General features: G+C 40.3%; 1 protein-coding gene across 4 annotated transcripts in view; it reads left to right on the forward strand.

Annotated features, from left to right (window-relative positions):
- The window catches only part of LOC122781575 (gamma-aminobutyric acid receptor subunit pi), a 64,422-nt gene that overhangs the window by 20,268 nt on the left and 20,486 nt on the right, over positions 1-23,668 (forward strand). For 2 of the 4 annotated variants that reach the window (XR_006361814.1, XM_044045306.1), the window contains one exon: positions 16,632-16,721. Coding sequence is in view for 3 of the 4 variants with exons in the window: in XM_044045306.1 (XP_043901241.1) it covers positions 16,669-16,721 (53 nt within the window). In the remaining variant the exon portion in view is untranslated. Of the gene's footprint in view, positions 1-6,840; positions 6,961-7,382; positions 7,524-16,631; positions 16,722-23,668 lie in introns of those variants that run through there. The other 2 variants (XM_044045308.1, XM_044045307.1) reach the window with 2 other exon arrangements.

A 23,668-nucleotide genomic window follows, 5' to 3' on the forward strand; every position in this document is an offset into this window, starting at 1 on the left:
ACATGCGACACGCATGACCATTACATGGCCTTAGGCGGAATAAAAACAAAACAAGCATCACAATATAAGTCATCTAAAAACAGCAGGTGTGCATAATTGCAAGGGTTATATTTTTTTGAGATTATAGTTGGTGCTTTTTGTTGCATATAGATTAATACACACATACACACATATAGATAGATAGATAGATAGATAGATAGATAGATAGATAGATAGATACTGTATGTACTTTAGGGTACCTTTTGAAACCCAAAACATTCACTGTCCCCAATTTCTGTCCGTTTGTCCTTAAACAGAAAACACACACACCTGTGTACAAACACGAACAGTCTGTGCTTCTGTGGACACACATCTTGCAGCAGCTTCTTGTTATTCTGACCTAACCTTCCTGTGTTTGCAGAACAGAACAATGATATTTGTCCGGTGTGTAATGCATGAGCAGTGTCGGTCCCGAAGCACTAACAAACTACAGTACGTGTAGTTGTTCTCACTTTCCTTGGCGCTCATTAATGCACAAAACTTCTCTGTACATCTAATAGTTTTAGAAAAACATACGGAGACAGCTTCAAGAAACTGTGAATTAGTGTCAGCTGCGGCTTTCAGTCACTATGAATAGTTCTTTCCACTTTGGACCCAAACACACATGGGCGTTAGAGGTATACAGCACAGTGTGACGCAGGTTTTTGTATTTGTTGTTCTACGATATTCACCTTCAGTCCACCCTGAGGTAGATTTGAGCCTGTGGTTCTGTAATCTGTTTATTCAGACATTTTCTTTTGTGACTTCTTTTGACTGCCGTTAATTTCCAGAGGGAGGTAGAGTGTGTAAGACGGAGGAATAGAATTGGAGAAAATAGACGGTGGGGAGATGGCAGATGTTCTTATAAAGAGGTGTTTAACACAAGTGTAATTTAAATGTAAAGGCTTGGCCAATAGTCGAGGAACATCGGCGTGAAACTATCCCATGTGGTGTTGTGCCTATTTTCATATCCTGGTCATCATTATCTCTGCAGAAATCAACATGCAGCATAGCCTGAATGTTACCATGGCAACAAAACATATAATTGCTGCTAGTCCGTGTAGAGTATATTCTCCTCAGTAAAACATTCAGCTTTTTTGTCAAAGCAAACAAGCACATATTTCAGCACTTCATAAACAAGTGACCCTGTGTAGTAGAGAATATACTCGACAGCGTCTATAACCCACTGTTCAACTCGGTTTGCTGCAGCTTGGTCAAATATTTGGTTATATAAAGTGTGGTACCTAATGTAGCAAGTCTCCAGCTGAGATGTGGAGCAGGCTGCAAATATCTGTCCAGCTCACCCTTTTCTTATACTCCTCATTCCCATAATTATTTTTCATTTTTTCCATTTTTAAAGGTGACATCACTTCAGGCAATTTTTCAGACACAGCTAACTCGGGCACTCTGGTCCATGTTTTTTTTGGCACAAGAACATCTTGGCTAGGGGATTGTATAATTCAGGTTATCATTATCATGACCATTCATTCTTTGATGGCTGTAGCAGCTGCCAATTTGACATAAGATAAGAAGCAATTTACAGCCCAGACAGGTTATCGGTCAAGCACAGGGCTGACCAACACAGACAAACTAACATTCACCTTTACGGTCATGAATGAATGAATGAATGAATGAATGAATGAATGAATGAATGAAGTGAGTACAAAAAAAAAGGCATGAAACGAATACAACAGCCGTGACGATCACAGCTTGTAGCTGTTGTTAGGCAAGCTGTGAGGGGAAAACCAAAACAAGGGCACGTCCCAGGCTGCACTGGATTTTGTTTAGCCACTTCTAATACATTTCTTGCCAATGTCAACAAAGCGAAAGGTGAGCCAGGAGAGGACCATAATCCTCAGATGGAATCAAATGGAATTATATTTGCTCTGACATGTCCACAGTGGAATGAAATCTCTCCAACCAAGAGTGACAAGCAGCACAGAAAAGACGATATCTGTGAGGCCTCATGACTTTTTCACAAGCCCTGTATCGTCTGGGTCTGAGGGTGTGGGATCGACTTGGATGACGGACACAGTATGACATCACAAGTTCTCGTGTGGGTCTGATGTTTCTTACAGCCTTTTGTTTACCATAATCTCTGCATGTGTGTATATGTGTATATATACATATATTTATTTATTTAATTAAACTACAGTTTGATTACTTTTCTATTTTTCAATTTGTTTGGAAGCAAAAAATCCAATTTGTCAAACAAACACTGCACGACGTGTTAGAAATGAGATGACATAAATCCTTATTTGTTGGAATACTTCTTTTGCTGACCAGTCTGATTGGAATCTGTCTCTGAAAAATAAGGATTTGCAAGCTTCTCCTAATGTTTTTGAGTAAAACCAATGAGAATGGGTGTCACAGGAACATTGAGGTGCACAGATAGACCCCAGAGGGCCCTAAAGCACCTCCCCCTTTTCCCTCTGACCAGGTAAGGGCCCCAATTTGAAAGACATTTCTACTCATTTTGAATATATTTATGGTTGACCCTTGCCTCTGTAGAAGACTCTGGTTTTTGACACGGTCAGAACAAAGATCTTTCTGCATGGAGTTAGCATGTTTTCCCCGTGTGTGTGTGGGTTTTCTCTGGGTTCTCAAGTTTCCTCCCACAGTAAATTGGACACTAAAGTGACCATAGGTGTGAATGTGAGAGTAAATGGTCGTTTGTCTCTCTGTGTCCCTGTGATGGACTGGTGACCTGTCCAGGGTGAACCCCACCTACGTCAGCTGGGATTGGCCGCCCAAGTGAAGGATAAAGCAGGTGAAGATGAATAATAATGCCCCAAAACTTCATCTGAAGTGCAATGTCTGCAAGTCATTTTGTAGAAACCTGTTGAATGGACCCAGTTTGACGTGTAAGTAAATATAAGCTGTGCTGCTGTAATGTCATTTTTTCAATGAATGATTATTATTATTTTCACTTGCGCTCAGCCTCCCTCCCTCCCCAGTAATATCTGTGCACGCCATTGGAACCAATGACACTGGAAGACTTCTGCCTCCTTCACAAACTGAAAATACTAAAATACTTTGAGTCTTTGAGTATAAGTTTTACAAAAATCTCAGATACTAAAATACTTTGAGTCTTTGAGTATAAGTTTTACAAAAATCTCAGCTCAACTCCCCAGCAAATTAAGCACTTAATGATTCAAGATCCCTTCCAGCTATTCCAAACAAATGACATGTACTACTATACCTAGCCGAAAAATGAACACAATTTTTTTAGCTCCGTAATTACTTCCTCAGCTAATGACGCACCATTGCAACATGCATGTTTTGATTTATTCATTAACCGGGCGCAGCTATTTCTTGACACATCATTCTGTCATGTAGCCAATGTTCTTTCACTTATCACATCACCGTTGTCAGGAAACTTGACACAAGAACAATTTAATATGAATATGAAAGGATGGAAACCTCAGGTGGAATGACAAGGCAATCTCTCTCTCTCTCCCTGACATCTGTTCTTGTGAAGTTAAAGCAAGGATGCCACTAACAGTTTACCCCAGATACCACAGACCCTCTGGCAACAGCATCTGTCTAATGAGGGAACCCAGTGGCTCCTGTGAAGCTAGACATAACGCTGCTTTGATATCATGACGTTCCCGAGTCTTCAAGAAGCGACTACATGATGACGGGGATAAGAAATACATACTTTTATAACGCTTAGCAAAACCCAGCGAACATCTTGACTAAAAGTCAGTATCTTTGTCCAGTGGCCATGAAACACACAAAGCAGTGAGCATGTAATGAGCTGAACACACTTAAACTTTAATGTGGATGGGTTTTTTTTTTCACTCGGTGCCAGTTTGGGGCTCCAACTCGAGGCCTATTCCAAGAATCAATAATGCAACATGTCGAAGTAAGCTGCACATTGTATAAATTGCAGGAGTTTGTATGACCACAGACGTAACCCCCCCCGTTAATAAATATGAAATGCACATGAACTTGTGCATGAATGTTGTTCCCACAAATGTGTTTTTAATGTGACTAAATGTTTTGCCCAAGTGTAGAAAATCTTGACCCTGTGTTTAAAATAGTTCCAACAGAACAGCTGTTGGTGAGGGTAATGTGTTCAGTATCATTTTAATGATTCTAAAATAAACTAGGACTGCACAAAGTCATGACAGGGCCCTCGCGCACCCCACGCAGGCTTCACTGTCTCCCTCACTCAGCAGTCGCTTTTTTTAAATCGGTATGACGAATGCGCTTGGACGAGTTTGCTCAATTACGGAGGATGCAAGTCGCCAAAATGGATGCCAAAAGACTTTTTTCTTAATCTTGGTCTGTAACATCTTTGGAAATTCAGTGGAACAAGATTTTGCTGCAGTGGCTGTAAACAACAAATTTGCCTCTGTTTTCACCTTAGGGGGGTGCTATAGAGCCCTTGACGGATGCAGGGGTCCAGGAACTATGCCAATATTGCATTTTTACATGACTTGACCTCCATGCAAAGTTTCAAGAGATTTTATGCACGTTTACCCCCTCAAAAATGGCCGCCAAGCCATGGATATAATAATAATCTGAAGGATAGGTTCCTCGCACAAATTTGTGCGAGGAACCTGTGTTTTGGCGCCTGCCATTTGTGGCTCGTGCCCTAATAAATACATTGCATAGAGGTTATTCATTTATTAGGTCTTTTTTTTTTCATCATGTTATTTCACTTTGGACCCTTTGGGCCTCCATGCAGCTCAGTAGGAATAAAGATTATGCTTCTGATTTATTCCCAAATTAATATTTGGTATTGTGTTTGGCCCAAACTTTGGTTTCATCTTGGATGTAACAATAGTAGCTTGGTTGCAAGTACCCACAACCTTTCTTTCCAATTTAACGGCCTTAGATTCCAGAGATGATAACATGGAACCACTTCTGCTAAGCCCTCTCATGTGCTTGTGTAAAAAAAAAAAAAATCTTAGATGAATGAGGCTCTTCCCTGAAATCCATCATCCTGATGGAGTAGGCAAGGTCACCTTACAGGTAATCAAAAGCCTTTTTTTTTTTTTTAAATGAATAGATAAAATTGTTCCAAAAATGAAGATTGGGGGTGTTGATAAAGCTGCGTATTGAAAGGCCATGTCCATTCCCCTTACTACAGACACTGTCGTCAAATATCAAACGAGTGGCAGCTGAAACGCTCGCTGTCAAAGGCTTACTCCACTCCCCTGCTTTGAACATATTTTTAAAAAAAAACATTCAGATCTACATATACAGCAGCTTCAACCTCATGGAATATGATCGAACCCTTGAGATATCAGGAGATCACTGGTAAAAAAAAAAAGGCCGGTGATGGGACCCGGAGAACATGGCACACATAAATCATGCATAAAACATGGACATGGCCACATAACCTCGAGTAAAACGGTCGAGTGAAAGCCAAAGCGGGCAGCAGATGAATGAGGTCTCGGGTCGATCTGGTGGTAAAATACCTGAGGAGGATTCAAATGTGACAGGGAGAAAGATGAGCGGGGGACTCGTCAATGCAGGAAAAGGTTGTGAGCTGGATGGCCTTCAAGTTCTTATGCGGCCTCTTCTCTCACATGCACAGAGAATGACAGGGGGAGGAGCCCCACTCGTAACATCAAGGACATCAAGACATGCACACGTGGTATGAACGGATACACAACAGCACAACCTATGGGGTGTGTTGTTTAATGTACATTAGCCAGGATGCTTCGGTGTTATTAATCAATAATTCCATAATAACCTTTTAGCATAATGATCTGACAGAGGGAGACGTAGAGCAACTCACCGTCTCTCGGCTCTGTTCACAGCTGTCTGGTTATTCTGATTCATCACAGGAGACTATGACTATAATCAGGGCAGCTCTGAGACGGAGACAGAGACGGAGACTCAACTGCTGAGCAAACAGGTGGAACATGTGGAAATATTGCTTCTCCAGTGCTGGCAATGACTGCCTATTGTGCAAAGAAACCTAAAAACAAAAAAAGGAACAATAAACAATAAACACAATTAGACGTGTGAATATTGGCTGAGAGATAGGGCTGTGATACTCAAATGTAAATATTCTAATGTCCAGTGGATAAAACGCAACAATCAGCCATTTTTGTCGTGATCCTGCTTATAATGCAACTTCATCTGGATGGAGTTGTGGATGTTGGTTGACAAGACGAATGAATGGACAGACAGACAGTGTGGCTCACATAATCAGTGAGGGGACATTGGTCTTTCTCCTGTGTCTTTTGACTTCCACTTGTGTGTAATTCCCCCTACCTCTGTGACATATTTAGTCTCTTAGTTTGTGTGTGTGTGTTCAGTTTTACCATGTGTGGCTGCATCTATGTGTTTCGAGGTCATTGTGTATGTTTCTGTTCTGCCTTTACCTTCCCCTTATGCCTTTGGTTTGTTTTTGTCATTTTCTTTAGTATTATTTTTTTTTATTCAATACCTTTTTTTTTGACCTGCAAATGTTCATGACAATATTGTATGATATGGAATTGTTTTGCTCTTTTGATATTCACAATAGGGTATGTGATTCCATACTGCTTAGCATCTTACATGGAAGTCCAGTTCTTCTCTTACCTCTTCCACCTTAGGTCAGAGGTCAGGGTCACAGCAGCTTCCCTGGAGCTGCATGCTTAAATGCATCCATATCAAGATTCATTGTCCTGCTTAGGCATGGTTCAGTTGATGGCTGATGGCCAACAGAAGGGGTTCATGCCTCTCTCTCTCTCCCGCTTGGATGAACCTACCTCTCTCCCTCCCTCCCCCCCCCCTCTCTCTGTGTATACCCTGGCTGTCTTCCTGCCCTACCATGCAGTGAGAGCCCAACCGTTATGGCATACATGTTGGAGAGGATCGGATCAGCTGCTGCCTGACTGACCGCACTTCCCTGCCCTCGGGGGCGTTACGAATTGAAAGTGTTCGTGGTGGCACACACCTACGCGGAGGCAAAGAGCGAGGAGAGGCCGGGAGAAGGTGAGACTGACTGAGACCAACACCTTGGCACCAGGTCCTCCATGTAGCCGTCCTTGACTGATTTTAGAGCAACCCGTTTTCCCCTGAGCCTGCATACAATTAGCTTGCAGTGCTGCTGTGAAGCGTAAAACATACACTGACACTGAATTATTATCACTTCGTTGTTTTCAACAAAAGGTCTAAAAATGTCACGTGCCAATATAAATTTTCGAGTGGAAGAAGAATATGTGTTTAGTTGTGTTATGAAGTCTCTTGGCTGTGTTATTTAGTGGAAACGTCTGGTAAAAAGAAAAAGAAAAGCAAAACACATCGTGGACGTCCAGTCAGTTGCGCGCCTACGCCGTGCGTCATTGCGCACCGGCGCATCGAGAGTAGTTAATGAGATTCCGCTGACAGAGAGCAGCCAGTTGTTTGAGCGCTCTTGTGTGAGCGTGGATCAGTGGCTGCTGACTGAAACCAACGTGGGTGGAAGTCTCGATCACAGCCACAGTGATTTGCTGAAGGCTCTTCATTTTAGGATGCGCCGACATCTGTGACATGCTCGCGGAGATCAGCGGCCACAGGTAAAGTTCGGGCTTTAACTCGCGCACCCTCTCTGGCTTTTGTTTCTTTTTTCAAAAACATGTTGGTGTTTGCTGCGCGTGACATGGAGACGTGTGTCGGGTTTCTTTCTTCTTGTCACCAGCGCGCATTTGAATGGAGCGTTGATGGACACACTTGGACATCCGTCCTTCTAAACTTTAGTGCGTGCTGATGTTTAATTAACGTCTGACAATCTGTAGAAATAGATCGTGATCAACATTGGTGTTACAGCCAAATGTACGCGGTGTGTATGTGCGTGTATCCTGCACGCGTGTGCGCGTCTCCCTCCTAAATGCTGCTGCTCTCTTTGGACCTCTGGTGAAGGCTGCTCGTGCACCAGTGCGTAGATGATGTACTTTGATCAGGGTTAGGAGGTTAACAAGTTTTTGCTTAGCTACGCAAACCATTTAATCGTTTGATGGTTTTTCCTCGGGGGCGGGGCTTCAGTTTTTTTGGACATTGTTCTCTGTTTTTAACCCGAGGAGCGTTCATGCATGCCAGGTGAGGTCGAGCCAATCAAGCAAACGACAACCTTTAATTGTGCACGGGGGTATTTTCAAGTATGGGAGTCATCAACGTGACAAGAAGGTGAAGGTCAGGAGCGGATTTAATTGAGACCCTCGGGGTGATATGAGGCGTTTTTATTAAGTGAGTGTTCAGAACAGGAGGGGGAGAATTTATAAAGTTTAACCAATACACTTGAGATATTTTCAAGGCAATCATACTTTGTTGATTGTACTTTTGTCAAGACTCACATTTCCAATAAAGCACTTTTATAGTCCTATGGACTGCTTTCCTTTCCTTCTCCAAATCCAGAATCAAACCCTGACCAGGCCCTCATGTATGATCAGTGTTACCTCCTCCCATGGACGCCATGATTCCACTGTGATTTGAAATTGGTGATTAAAATCAAACATGCTCACTGCAGCCTTTATGTGAAAGTCCTCCTCTCGTTTCTGTCTATGTCTATATTTACCACAGTGATAATGTCTGTAATCGGAGGAATAAGCACAGATTGTAAGCCTCACTTAATTTGTGCACATGCTTTTTTCTTTTTTTTTTGTTTACTCGCTCGCTATCAACTGCCAGCTGCCTTTCAGATGTAGCTGGAGCAGTAAGCCAGACAATTCAGGCAGGCGCAGGAAGAGGTTTACATAATGGTGTGGAAGATAATTGAATGTTATCACTAAAACACCACAGCTAGCAGTGTTTTGTTTTTTTCTTTCATAAATGGACAACATTGAGGAAATACAAAACAAATTGAAGTATTGACCCTGCTGTGTCGTATTGATTTTTTGCAGTTTGGCAAGCCAAATGGGAGCGTTGCCCCATGTCACTACAGGTGATGTAATTAATCACAGTCATGTGTGCCTGTTTTTCTTTGGCGCACATGTTTTATAGCAGGTCCAGCCCTCGTGAACCCACCTCACTGTCAGAGGACAAATGAGGACACACATACAGTGCAACAATAGCAAAAAACAAAGTGTATTGTAATCAGGGAGCAGGGAGATGAAATATAATCTAATGGAACAAAGGGGAATCACATCAATGTGAGGCCTATAGTGGCATTAGAGGGAGAAATCCGAGACAGGAAGAAAATAAGAAAATCAAGCAAGGGGAAGAAACTGAAGTAAAACCTGAATTTACAGGGACAGAATTTACATAAGACGAGGCAGATACAAAACAGAAATATCAAACTAAAACATCTTAACAGAATGCAACATATATCATATCATTACAGTCAGGGGTCTTTTCACATTCTTTTCTTTGTTAAACAAGAGAGTTTTCCTTTTATACCTATTAAGAGAGTGTCACATTTAAACTTTAACGTTTAAAGCAGTATTTTCTATTTTCTTTTTCAGTTTGTTAAGAAATATGTGCCTGCTGGCAATTGCTGTGTCGTCTTTTTCTTTCTTTCTTTCTTTGCCTTGGCCCAGTGGCACGGTGTCACAGTGTCACATCATCAGTAATATAATCGGATTATAATATGATGGCACAAGCCCCTCTGGTATTGTCCCTTCTGCAATTGTCAAAGTGTCCAGATGCATCTTCAGATCAACTGGTTTCCCTCAGGCTTTGTTTTCCGGGGACTAGATGTGATAGAAATGTGGCCAAAGCCACATGGTAATTTTTGTTGGATTTTGAATGAGTCCAAAAAGGACTCTTTACTATTATGCAAGACACAAGACAAATGTTTTTGTTGGTTGTTTTGGACCTGCAAACTTAAAGAAATGCATTAGTGTGATAGCTTTTATTTCCTCTTTGGAGGACATTCACCACTGGATCTGTGACCGCAGCGATAGGAGGAAGATAAACTCCGGTTCTAACCACAGTAATTAGAGCTTCCTGAGGAGGCTGATTTTCTCACCCTCTTCATTGCCCACTGACACCAGTGGCACAAATTCCCATAGAAATACTTGAAAAAAATCTTGAGGAAAGTCTTACAAGGAGTGTGGAAGCTGTTATAGCTGCAAAAGGGGGACCACTTGCATATTTTAGCACCGTATGTGTTTGAATACATCATTACAGTCCTTGTTGGTGGGTGTTATGGTCAGGCATCCGAATACTTTTGTCTGTATATTGTATATAATGGCAGCATATAGCAGGGGATATGTCAGGCAATGTGTCTTCTTGTGTTCTTGTAGAGTGTTTTATTGAATGACCAAAGATCCTAATGAGCAGGGGTTGATCACTGCTATAAAACGTTGAAATATCTTAGAATTAAATGTTTTGCGTGCGTTTGTTGCAATGTAAGTTTATCACAAAGTTGAAGATTCCTTCAGGTCTGGAATAATGTCTGCTCTGACTGTTTTCGTACTTCTGCGAAGCACCCTGAGGTATTGTAAGCATCCGATATATTCAGTCTGTCAGGTTGTGTGATACGTTGGTCTCTGTGGATTTTAAGAGCGCTGTGAATTGTTAAAGCTTGAAATTCATTTTTCCGAAACTCTTTCCTGCCAACATGGCGGCGCGAGCAAACGTCCGGAGCTCTATAAATGTGACACAACTCGTATGAAAAGAATCTCTTAATAAGGTATAAAAGGAAAACTCTCTATCGCCATAATGAATCCGACTTCAGTTCTGTCCAATCACAAACAAATAACCTTGTCTGTAATCTGTGAAATGTGTTGTTTTATGGAAGGTTGACGTGTTTTCTGGGCTGCTGTGTTGCGTTGCGCTTCAGGGCAACCTCATAGTGTCTCTACTTCAGGAGTCATGCAGCTCTTCTGATCTGCTCTCACTTCCACTTATCTTCCTAACCACTGGTATCACTGGTGACCTTAAGATGTCTTCCCTGCAGTGCGTATTTGAGCAGCAACATTGCTAGCTCATCCCTGATAATAATGCGGAGTGATGGACACTAGAGACCTGTCCAGAATGATGAGAAATAGAAGCCACTTACAGGCTGAATTGAAGCCTCTAAAGTTGCAGATGAAAAAAGGGGGAGGAGAGGCTTTTGCTCAGACGGAGTCCACAGAGCCCTTAATGTTTTCGCGAGACACTGTCGTAGCTTGTTTGAAAGGAGAGTGAGAGCTAAATTGCTGTATAAAATGTTGGCTCGACTGCAGATACTTTAGTGGTTCTTCATTGACAATTTTACCACTTTGACAACAAAATAAAACTATTCCAAGACGGTGAAATAACCCACTTCAATTCATGATGTTTATTTTTTATCAGTTGACAAATCTAGATACCGATTCCGATACTTGTGCTGTGGGTATCGGCCGATACAGAGTACCGATACCGATACCAGTGTGTTATAAAAAAAAAAATATATATCATACTAGGCCTGCATGACTGTGATATGATTATCATTGGTGGTAAGGTTTGGCTCCGGTTAAACCCTCTGAACAAATACAGCAAATGGACACCATTTATTTTTACCAGTGATATGTTATTTTGTTTTCAGCTTGTACGTTTGTTTTGACTCTGGTCCAAACAACGCAGCACTGGCAGAGCTTCATGTTTCCATGACAACTGACCGGGAAAGGACGCGCGTGACATCATTTTTACATGACTCCAGATTGTTAAAATGAGTCTCTGAAGTAACGCTAAACTTTAAAAACAGAGGCATACATACGCAGGACACAGGTACGCTGGTTAGTTGTCGCGCTGCTCTTTTCGTTTAATAAACGGGCCACTCCAGTTTGACTGTAGGCGCGCTAACAGAGCTAGCGCAGCTAACAACGCTGACGGAGCTAGCTGGTAAATACTGCCAAACCGCCGACATGATGAGCTAACGTTAGCTCCTTGTCTACAGGTGTCGGGTGATAAGTTCTTCTTCACGCCTCTAAAACAGCACAGCGCAACTGTTTCAAGAGCGGCGAAGAAGAACTGTGTCAGAGCTAACGGAGCTCTAATAAATTACGTGGCATCGGATCGGTGCATGGACTCCAGTACTCGCCGATACCAATGCCCACATTTTCTGCAGTATTGGAAGCATTTCCAATACAGGTATTGGAATCAGAACAACTCTAATTCAAACCTTGCACAAAGTCATGGACTTTGTAGAATTATAGTTAATTGTATGATTAACCTATTATACCAAACAGGTGCTCATCTTTGATCATTTTCATTTTCATCATGCAGGTTGAAACAGAATTGGCTGTGTAGGTGGCTTCAATTTGGGTGAGGAACAGTCAGCCTCAAAAATATGTCAAAAAGACGCAGTGATCGGCCAGTGAAACTTAGAGTTGGCATATAAAAGACTCTTCACGCTCATTTCTCTCCCCTCAACTGGAAGATGTCCAACATCTGTCATCAGCTCAGAATGATCAGAAACCTGTCAAACCCAGGTCCACCCATCTACTGTCCAGAGAAGTCTGGCCAGGAGCGAGACATCTACGTGGAAGAAATGCGGCCAAAAAGCTCTACCTCCAACATGGAAACAAGGCCAAGTGGCTCAACTTTGCAAGAAAACACAAGACCTGGGGTGTAGAAAAGCAGGTGCAGGTGCTCTGGATTAATGGTTTGGCTCCAGCAGAAGGTAATTTGTTGGCTATTTGCAACAGTCACCAGTGAAGAATGGAGGAGGCTTCTTGAAAATTTAGAGCTGCCTTTCTGCAAATGACGTTGAGGATTTGGTCAGGATTATTTGATTCTTTAATGCTGAGAAATACAAGCAGCTATTTATCCGTCATGCAATACCATAAGGGTATCTGATTGACCCTAAATGTATCCTGCAGCAGAGAACTTAACCATGAAACATAAAGCTAATGGCTTTAAGAACTATATTCAGCTTAAATAAGAACAAGGTGTCCTGGAAGTGCACAGAGCCCTGACCTCAACATCTTTGAGTGTGACTGGGATGACATGAAGAGACAGATTTGAGCCAGCATTCATCCGAAGAAGTTAAACTGCAGCGTTCTTTAAAATAAAAAAAACTGTGCACAAGTGAACCAAGCAGGAGTTATGCTTTTTTAAAGGCAAGGGTGGTCCCACAAAAATATTGATTTGATTTAGATTTTGCACACTCTGCAATGAATGCACTCTTACTTTACAGGGTACTTGTCTGTCTCTCCACACTTGACAGCACGCTGTAATGTCTTTGCACAAGCTTGTTCTGTGACTGCTTATTCGCGATGATGGACCTTTATCAAGACCACTTTCATATTTGTTTTACAACCAAAGTTGATGGGTCAAATATACATGGAAATGAATTCGCCTTGCAGCATATCATCAAGTTCAATCTCACTGTTGAAAGAAAGTCAATCGGGATGATTTAAAGCTGTTGGATGATCAGAGTTTTTGGTGGGAGCTACTAATTTATGGTCGGTTAAATCATGGATAGACGAGCCCCACTGTAAAACTGATGGAGCCTGTACAGCCAGCTTTAATGAACACTGCAGGACTTAGCTGTCAAACTAGTTTATCAAGTGGAGATTTGTAGGAACGATCCAATGTTGCCATTAAATCCAGTTTTTTCTTACATAAAAAGGGCAGGATTGAAGGATGGGTGGAGCGTCTGCACCTGCTCTATTGACTCCCAGAGAAGCTGAGCTTCCGTGGAAGTGACTTTTTTGCCACAATTGTTCAATCACCATCGACTGTTGTTGCAGCTGTAAACTTGATGCACGGAAACCTCTCTCTCAAATACGTTGTAATATAAAGCACAAGTCAAAATGCCAACAACCTCCGAACTCAGGAAGTTATAGTCAGAAATGAAAAAAAAAGCTTAACTGAGAGAAGGGGTCAATTTGGGTGTTGACTCTCGCTCTATGGCCACAAAGGTTGACTTGGTACAGATGTGACTCACTAATTATGTCGGTAATGAGAACTTTGAGGAGGAACGAAAATGCGTAAATGCTAAAGATGAGATGAAGTGACTCAGTTTCAGCTGAATTATATATTTACTTAGGCTGCTGCCCTTTTCAAATCGAATTAAAATCAAAATGTCACTAGTTAGCTGAAAGACAGGGTTCACTTTGGTGAACTATTAGACTTCCTCTCAGGTTGGAATGTCTCTGATAATCCTGCATAGTCCATGAGCTCATGCGCATGCTGGAAAGACAGACTTCAGAAGCATGGCATGGTGATTAGAGGTATCTGAAAAACAAACCCTGTTCCACCTTAGGCGAAATTATAATCCATTATTCGAAAATAACAAATATTTAGCACTTAGAATTCCTGGGTTCAATCGGTAGTCAGAGTTTGTCTTGATATTTCGGCCCGGGTATGAGGCTTGTCTGAAAACTGTGTGCAATTTATTTGCTTTGGACAAAATTTCAAATGGTTCTGTGATGTGTCCTCTCCAGTTACTTGGACAAATGCAGAGAAATAATTAATTGTGGGTGTATTGTACTCGGGTATTAAAAGAGTATCATTTCTTAATGTGAATTTGGTTCTTAATGTCACTGTGCTGACAGATTTTGTTTTGATATATATGAGTGGGTCCCCCTAGTCTTAATCTAGCTATGTATGTGTGTACAGATTATCATGTAATGACATTTCTCATTAATGGTATTTAATATAATAGTATTTTATTATTGGTATTTTCCTGCAACAGATCTTAATTTAAAGGGTTGTTAAATGAAATTAAATGCAAACCGTCCAGCCCTTGGAGCCTTATATGAGCAATACAGGTTTGTTTGAATGTTTGCACAAAGAGAAAGGAAAAAAGAAATGTTTTGCCATGTTTTACAATAGATGGCCGGGGGGGAAATGATACACACAGGAACAGTGTGAGTAATACTGTTTTCATGTATTCATCCTTTTGTCTGCAATTGTGAAATACAGGAGCTGTTCCACACGGTAGATAAGGAGAAGTTTAACAACACTTCCAAATCTGCCCTTTAACTAGGAGGCTATATAGCTTCGCTTTATAACTTTGCTTTCCATAAAGACTGGAAACAGGAGGAAAGAACTAGCCTGAATTTTACAAAAATCACCTTCTTAACCTCCTTCTCTGGCACATTATTCTCCTGCTTCTTTATAGGTGGTACGTACCAGTGAGGTGAAGGTGTAGTATCAATGATTTCACTTCCACTTGAGAGTAATTGATCTTAAAGTATTTCCCAAATGTCGAAATTCCAATTAAAATTATTGGTCACAAGTGAAGTAATAAAAGTCCTGCACAATGGAAAGCAGATCCCAATTTCCCGTGTGATTTTGATATATGATCGCAGGATTGTTCGAGCATATGAAAAGATGGAGGCATTTTCAATGAAATGCTGTACCCTGACTCGCGAGTGCATAAAACTTGGTTGCTTGGGAGTCGTAATGCACAGTGTGACAGCTCGAGGAGCGTGGCATCTGCACTTAGTGTAAACTTTCATGTCTGCAGTTCTGACAGGAAACATCATGTCACTCACTGCAGTTTGTCGGCGCCTTCAAATGACTACGAAACACAAGCTTCACATTGCTCTCTCCAATTATTGTCAAAGCGTGACAGTATCCAAAGTACAAGTGTAGTGTTCTGTATAAGCACATATATGTATTATAGTGTGCATTTATTTATTTATTCATAATCTGAAGGCTTATAGACATGATGCACGGTGTGGTCTTGTGGTAACAAACATGTCGTACTGTATTTGACGACCACACCTTTTTTTTTTTTTTAACATCAAAGCCCGAGGATTTCACTTTTAACTTAACATTGAAATGTTTCCTCACTTAGCGCAGCTACCGTCCTCCACAGTCAGGCGTCTGTGTTTAAGTCATTCTGGTCTCTGAAGGTTTTGTGTCTGCTTTCATCTTCAGACAGACAGACAGGCAGGAAGGGAGCGAGCGAGCGAGCAGGGAGATACAGGAAACAAGAGGTCTCTGAAAATAACTGCAATATGCTTTATTATCTCCCACTAAGTGGAGATATCTGTGTCAGACTTGCAATTATTGTGAAGTCCTTAACAATCGGTAATTATGCTGTTTAAAGTTAGTCCCTCAGGCCTGTCTGTACTTTTAAATGGCGACCGTATAATTAAGAAATGCATCCGGATTGTCTAACAACTCAGTGTTAGTTGGGCTTTGTTCAGACTACCAGAGAAAGTCTGATGTTTTGCGTTGTTTTGAAAGACGGCAAAACAAGTTTTAAAGCTGATTAAACTACAGTTGGAGATGGTTTGAAATGCAGTGGCTGTTCAAATCATATTTTCAACTGAACAGCCATATTTCTTCGTGTCCACCAATGCTGAGTTTTTCTTTTTGCAACGTAGGAGTTCTGCACTACCGTTTGGCAGGAGAGTTATTTGGAACACCAGGTGATCCATTTTTACTGCATCTGTGTTTGAAAGCGTTGGGTCATGACCGCGGGTACGCGCGCCTACGTTGTTACCAGAGCGACACAAGCAGGTTACGTCTGGACACACGATTCCAATTCGATCAATGTCAATGAGTGAAAAAAATATCTGTGGAACTGTAGTACAGATTAAAAATAGGGAATGAGTTACAGACCATCTGTGATGCCTCAGCTGAGGAGTGGAGATCCAGTAGAAACTTGTCCTGCACAAGCACCGTGTTGCATCCTTTTTTTAATGGCTATAACTATTTATATTCTGTCAATGGGAACAAAATCCATCTTTTAAAGTGTGTCTGATAATCATTTTGATCCATCTCAACTGCTTGACACTGTCTTCGATGTGCTCTTATTCCAGATAAACTCCACCTAGTGTCTCCAATCCTCCTGCAGCCATGGCTGTGTCTGCATCTGGACGGACCGTGTTCACCATCCTCCTCATTAGCAGGTAAGGCTGCTGCTTACAGGCGGAGAAATACAACCGCTGGGATCTGTGGCCACACAGCTCTCTTTACCCGGCAGGAGGCGTAATCAAGTCATGTCAGATACTAATTTGGAACAACACCAAAGCTCTGTATACGTTGTGCTGAGGAAGAGATAGAGATGCACTTGGCGGTATCATTTTCTCAGGAAGCATCAATACACAATAACGGCTCCCCATGCGTCACACAAGAAGCCCTGAAATCCCATTGCCACGTTCATGTCACCGCTGAGCAGAGCCAATGAGGCAGCATCCAAGTACCACATGCATCAGGCACTGCATACATTTGGTTCTCATCCCTGCTGAGGTCACACACAGAGAGAATGATGTGATGTGTTGCTGCACATTTGCATGTCGCTGTGGTGAGAAGCCTCTTCTCTGCTTACAGTTTAATGTCTTTGCACATACTGTATTAGTTCAGGCAAACCTTCTGGGTCTTGTTGAGTCCAGCTGGAAGATATCCCCTGCGTCGTGCAGCACTTCTTTGTACCATCAACTCTGGGGTTAATGTTTTATAGCAGGATGCAGGTTGTGTTTGCATTCAGTGTAGATGCCATATGCCACACTTTGTTCATTGAAGTATGAAATCAGTTGATTTCATGAATCCGGGAGCTCTCAAATGTCCCCGCAGTTTACTTTTGTATGGATTATTGTTGGTGTCCACCGTGTCTGTGATCACCGTTCCTCTACATGTCAGTTAGAAACCGTGTCATGTGAGCTTTTGTTATCGATCGCCACAAGACAGATTAGTGTATACCTATCCTCGTTTTAGTAAATGTTTGGTTTGTTTCAACTCTGACACCACACCAGAGCAACATTTTTGAGGGGATTAAAAAAAATAAAATAATTCTTTTAAATGTTTCTTTAAAATAATATTTTATCTGTGGTATGGTTCTAAAATAAAGTGAGTTTGAATAAAACTTTCATCAATCAGAATCAAATGATGCAAGCAGTGTGAAGGATTCACGGCATGTGAGCTTCCTTGAGAGAATGAGATTGCACTGCATAAAGTGCTTTGATGCATTGATTTGAAAGAATGATCCTCATTTTGACAACTTAATACTTGAGGCTGCTCTCTGATGTCACTTGTCAAGGGGTCACCAAAATAGAACACCACTGATGTTTTGGAGCTGATGCTTCAGCCCATTTAAATCTTAAAAAACGACACAAAGCAAAACATAAAAATACAAAAACTGTGAGGTCAGACTTTGGCTTTTATATAAAGTGGTTTAAAACTGCAGGGACGCTACACTTACTGCATTTGTAACCATAGAAATGTGTGACAACCAATGCCACTAAATCAATTAGATTAGTGTCCATGTGTATACTAAAAGCTACAAGCACAAACCTTTCCATCAGATGTTGGTTCAGACAACCGAGGAACGCCCTTTTTCTCGGGGTTTACACAGAATTTCAACGAGGCATAAGGAATAAGGTTTTTTTGCTTTGTTTCCTCAGCATTTCAAAGAGATTCTGTAGAAGTTTCCTGTTCAGTGTAATGACACATTCTGAAATCTATCATTTGTACTTTGTGCTATAGGTTCATTAAGTTTAATTGTAAGCTCCCTGTCTGGAACGATATCTTCCCTCCGTCGGGTTTTTGCCATTTCATTTGGTACCACTGTCAAAGGATCATCTTCTAGATCTGTTTTGGTTTCGACTGTCACACGAGTTAACTGAGAAACAACAAACGCTTACCAACACTCTGACTTGTTTATGTGAATGCAGTTTGTTGGAGGATTTCACTGTAACAGGGAACTAGATTTGCTTCCTCTCCTTCACAGAGATGAACATGTCCTATGCTCCGGGGCTTTGTTAACAAATGACTGATACTGACATTACGTTCACACATGGAGCTGATTTCACTCCCTGCTGTGGCCGATAATTGTTCCTATTTAGAAGTGCTTGTTTGAAGTCTAATGTTTTAACCATAATTATAATAATAACTATAAAACTGTAGAGGGAGTTATTGTGAAAGGCAGAGCATATACCAAGTAACAATTGTGAGGTGGACCCGGGCATCGGTCCAGTGGAGACCAGTGGCATATCTCACAGACGTATAAGGAGTACTGTGAGACTGAAGCTTATCATTCTGTTTTCAAAGCTTTATTTGACAGCGTTTGGTGAAGGTGGAGCAGAATATGTGAAATGTGCTAACCATGATGTATGAGAGCAGTGTTGCAGACCAGGGCACCTGACAGCAGTGAAAGTGAGGGCCTTTTGAAGGGTTATGTCATTTATTTACAGATAAACAGCCTAAACAGGACCTTCATGCCACTGCTAGCATGGAACTCTACTGTTAAATTCTTACTCTCTGCCTCTATTGCCAGTTCGTAATATGTAGCCATAGGCTGTATATAAAAAAGTGGGCATATATATATATATATATATATATATATATATGTGTATATATATATATATATATATATATATATATGTATATATGTATATGTGTATATGTGTATATATGTATGTATATATATATATATATATATATATATGTATATGTGTATATGTATATGTATATATATGTATATGTGTATATATGTATATATATGTGTGTGTGTATATATGTATATATATATACATGTATATATACATTTCTTAATTACACAAGGTCTATGTGTGCACCCTATGTACCGTGGATTGCTGCCTTCTGTGTGGCAGGCTGCATTGAATTGGTACGAAGGCGATGTTGAAATGATGAGTTCAATGCTAGAATTTTTGTGGATAATTAGTGCGAGATAGTGGCATAGAAAGTAGCAAATATAGCCAATTTTTCGCGGAAGTTGCAAAAAATGAAATACCTTGGTATGGAGGTGGGCAAAATATGTCATCTAAGATATTGTGATTGCAGTTTTAAAGATATGCAGATTGACATTGTTGAGTATTTAAAGTTCTTTATTTAATGATCTCATACAAGAAAAAGCTACAGCTGTCATTGATCCAATCGTAGGAATGGTCTGACATGAAGTCAAATGTGAGAAAATACCACCTCGTCTAAAATGAGAGGTGGTATCAAAATTCTAATTCACTACTGACCGGGTTTTAGAGTCGTAGACTTGTGTTGTTATTGTCTTTCAAGATAGCAGAAATACTGTTCACGGAATTTGAAGAGAAATCATAAAATGATGAGATGGTGGATGTCTGAGAAAACCGTTCAAAATCAATTGAAAGTTCAAAAGTTAACACATTTCCCTTTCGTGCTAAGAAACCATCATCGCTGATCCATAAACTGGAAAGGTCAGCACTCCATCTCGTAGAAAAGTATTCAATCAAACAACTAAGGTGTCACTTAGAAACTGCAAGCTATCATTCTAGTGTACGAATGTGATTATCTCATGAATATAGACGACTGGTTCGGAATCTAGTAGGAATATTTAAAGTACACGTGTACTGTATGAACAGTGTATATTCATGAGCTCCTCACATAGAGGACTACAAAGCTAAGGCCATGGATGAGGCTCTTTTTACCCTAATAATGTCATTTTATTTATAAATAAGCAAGGATCTTTTTTTGGCCTTCCTTCAAGCAACTCAATTCTCAGAGGTTGTGTAAAGAAGATTTAATAAAGGAGCATATGCTTAGCATAAGAGGGCTGTTAGCTGATAGCTTATACCGCCAGATCAGGGCTCAAAACTCAAGCTCTCAGACAAGTACTTTGTCTCCTCCTCACCCACGAAAATGTTTCCTCAAGGTTAGAAGCCATTTGCAAACTGATTTTCATGCATCGCGTTCACTCGCACGCCAAAGCTTCACCGGCTTCGTTTTCTGATGATCCCACGATGACCTTCAAGACACTGTAACTGAATCATTATCGGAGGGAACAAGGAGTTCAAGCTGAGAAACTTTAAGTGCAAGGTTACGGCATCCATTACGATCACGTTTCGCTGAACATCACTCACAAATAGTTTTGTCAGTGTCCTCAGTGGTGGGTGACAGCGACGGGCACGTTAGATTAAAACGTTGATCATGAACTCATTACATATTAACCTATTAACCGCTTCCATTAAACACGTACAGAAATAGACAGAATACCATACGTTATGTCGCCTGTGTCACTCTTATGTAGATCATAAAGTGAAACTTGTCAGAGGGAAATCTATATTTCGTAACACATACTAGTTCTCACGCAGCTGCTGCTGCTGCTGCTGCTGCTGCTGCTGCTGCTGCTTAACTGTTTGGTTAAGGGTTCTATGTTAATGTTAATAAATGAAACCATAGAACCGTTGCATTATTAAGAGAAGTGTAAAGAATGGACACGTAAGTAGAATAGATGGAGTCCACCACAGTCTAAATGAATATACAGTATTTGTTGCTCAGCTATTCCTTATAGACCTTTTATCAAGTGTGTCTGGAGTATCTCACTTGGTGTGGAGATGACAAAACTGTTGCCAACTTTTTCCTAACTCTTATTTGCGTTGTCAGCAGGATTTAAGGTGAGAGCCGGGGATGACGGTGAAGACTGTGTTTTGAACTGGGACAGCTGTGAAGATCATTAAATGTCTCTATGCAGTTGATCTTAAATGTTTCTGGAGTGGCAGTAGAGATTCGAATCATTTTGAACTTGTTGTTTTCCATCCTAGGTTCAGTATGCAGTGCAGTGCTGTGTATACCAGTTTTTGATGCAGCAGCTCTCATTAAATGAATTTATTGCCAAACACATTGTCCTAAATTATAAAGAGAATTCAAGAGGGCTCGGTAAAGTTTAGATGAAAAGGTCAGATAGAATCTAACTGTTCCTGTTCACACACTACTAGAACATTTAAATTCACCATTTCTTATTATCTTGCTTTGAAAAGAAAACAATTGAGCTACTGATGCGCATTTTTAATGGTAATTGTTTTTTTTCTTCACAGCTCAGTAATGACTGACTTTGCAAATAATTATCCACATGGCATTTTTGATAATTTCCCTAGTTAAAATTGACAATTAATAATGACATTAATCTTCAGCATGATCGTTAATTGATGGCATTATTCAGTCTCAGATTCTACACACATGTAGTTGAATCCTTAGAACACAGAGCATTTAGGCTGATATAGATTGTCTTATATCCTTTTTTTCAGCACAACCTATAGGCAATCTATATTATATATGTATTATTTTCTTTTCAATTTCACTAACTGTATAAACACACCTGAGCAAGAAAGTACTCAAACTTTTTAAAATCTGATTTAATTTGTGATTTTTGGAAATACGCCACAGTTCACAGTTCGCTCGGCTTGAACCAATAATTAAATTAAGAACGGTTTCTTTTGTGACGTCTGCACAAGTGTCGTTCCTCTCGTTCACAGGTCTGTGCTGCGTGACCACTAAGTGTTAAAAGGGGACTTTTTTGATTCAGATAAACATCATTACAAAACCATAGATATTCTAATGAGATTCAAGTTACAAATTGAGTTAGGTCGCACGTTCATTTATATTCAGCGCATCACGGTGAATTACTGTTTATCCTAAGTCTCCTTCATAACATGCTGAGTTTACATAAATTATTTTGGAAACCATGGCTGCTTATTTAATCCTGTTTCTTGTTGAATTGTGTACAGTAGTTCCACTTTCTTTTGGAAAATGACTCACTTAGGGCACTTGGGAGAGGTCCTGTATTATGGGAAAGTTTCTCTGGAAGAAAAACTCTCTGGTTGTTGTATTGGAATTGGTCCAATCACTCAGGAGACTGGAGATTCTTTCTTTTGTCAACTTGTGTTACCTTTTTTGGCAAAAACTAAGCTCTTTGATCCAGTTGTGATGACAGACAATCCATTGATATTCATTCTGGCTTAATGTGGTGGAGAGACTGTTGGACAGACATCGCTATCCATGTCATGTCATGTCATGTCATTTAGCAGACGCTTTTATCCAAAGCGACTTACAATGGAATCAAGTACAATTAGCCAGGGGTGGAATCGAACTTGCGACCATGATGTCTTTGGTACACAAGGTAGGGTCTTAACCACTGAGCCACTCCACCCCATCCCTAAATCTATGCTGCTAGCACTGTGACAAAGAAAAAAAATGAAATGTAGACTCACTGCTGCCCAAAGTAGTACATGAAATCTTTCCTTTTTGTGTGCTAATAAAATGCTTCATTAACGAGAAATCCTTTTCAGATCTTGCCAAAGACGCTCAATGCCAGCCTATCGCTAACTAAATCGATAATTCATCCCTCATTTGTCAACATGAAGCTGCTCGGCAGTCTAAGGCTCCTGGAAGTCACTTAAACCCTGATCTAAAGTGGCATTTGCAGTTGGTGGAACTTACAACAATGGACATCATTTTCTTTGGCTTTAGGGGAAAATTGAGGGATTTCTCTGTTGCATAACAAGCGGCAGCAGCTCGGCAGGCTGAGCCCACTCAGGAGGCTGTGCACACTTTCAATCAATTACCCATATGGCTGATGCTCTCTCTCTCTCTCTCTATATATATATATATATATATATATATATATATATATATATATATATATATATATATATATATATATATATATATATATATATATATATATATATATATCTATATATATATGTATATCTATATATATATATATATATATATATATATATGTATATATGTATATATATATGTATATATATACATATATGTATATATATATGTACATATATGTATATATATATATATATACATATGTATATACATATTTCTGTAACTGCATAAATAGAGGTGAGATCTATAAACATTGAAATGAAAGCAGGGCATCAGCACTGCATGCTGCCTGCTGGATTTGTCTCACAGCAGGCTGACATAAGCTGTGTTTAATCATTCCGAAGGACTCACTAAACAAAAATGTTTTACTGAATTTCACTCTTCAAAACATGCGCTGTTTATTGTTTGGACAGTCTGTTATGTTTCTCCCTTCTCTCTTTTGTCCTGATACAGTTTGCCGGCATGA

The sequence above is a fragment of the Solea senegalensis genome, linkage group LG15 (assembly GCF_019176455.1).
Source record: "Solea senegalensis isolate Sse05_10M linkage group LG15, IFAPA_SoseM_1, whole genome shotgun sequence".
Lineage (NCBI taxonomy): Eukaryota > Metazoa > Chordata > Actinopteri > Pleuronectiformes > Soleidae > Solea > Solea senegalensis.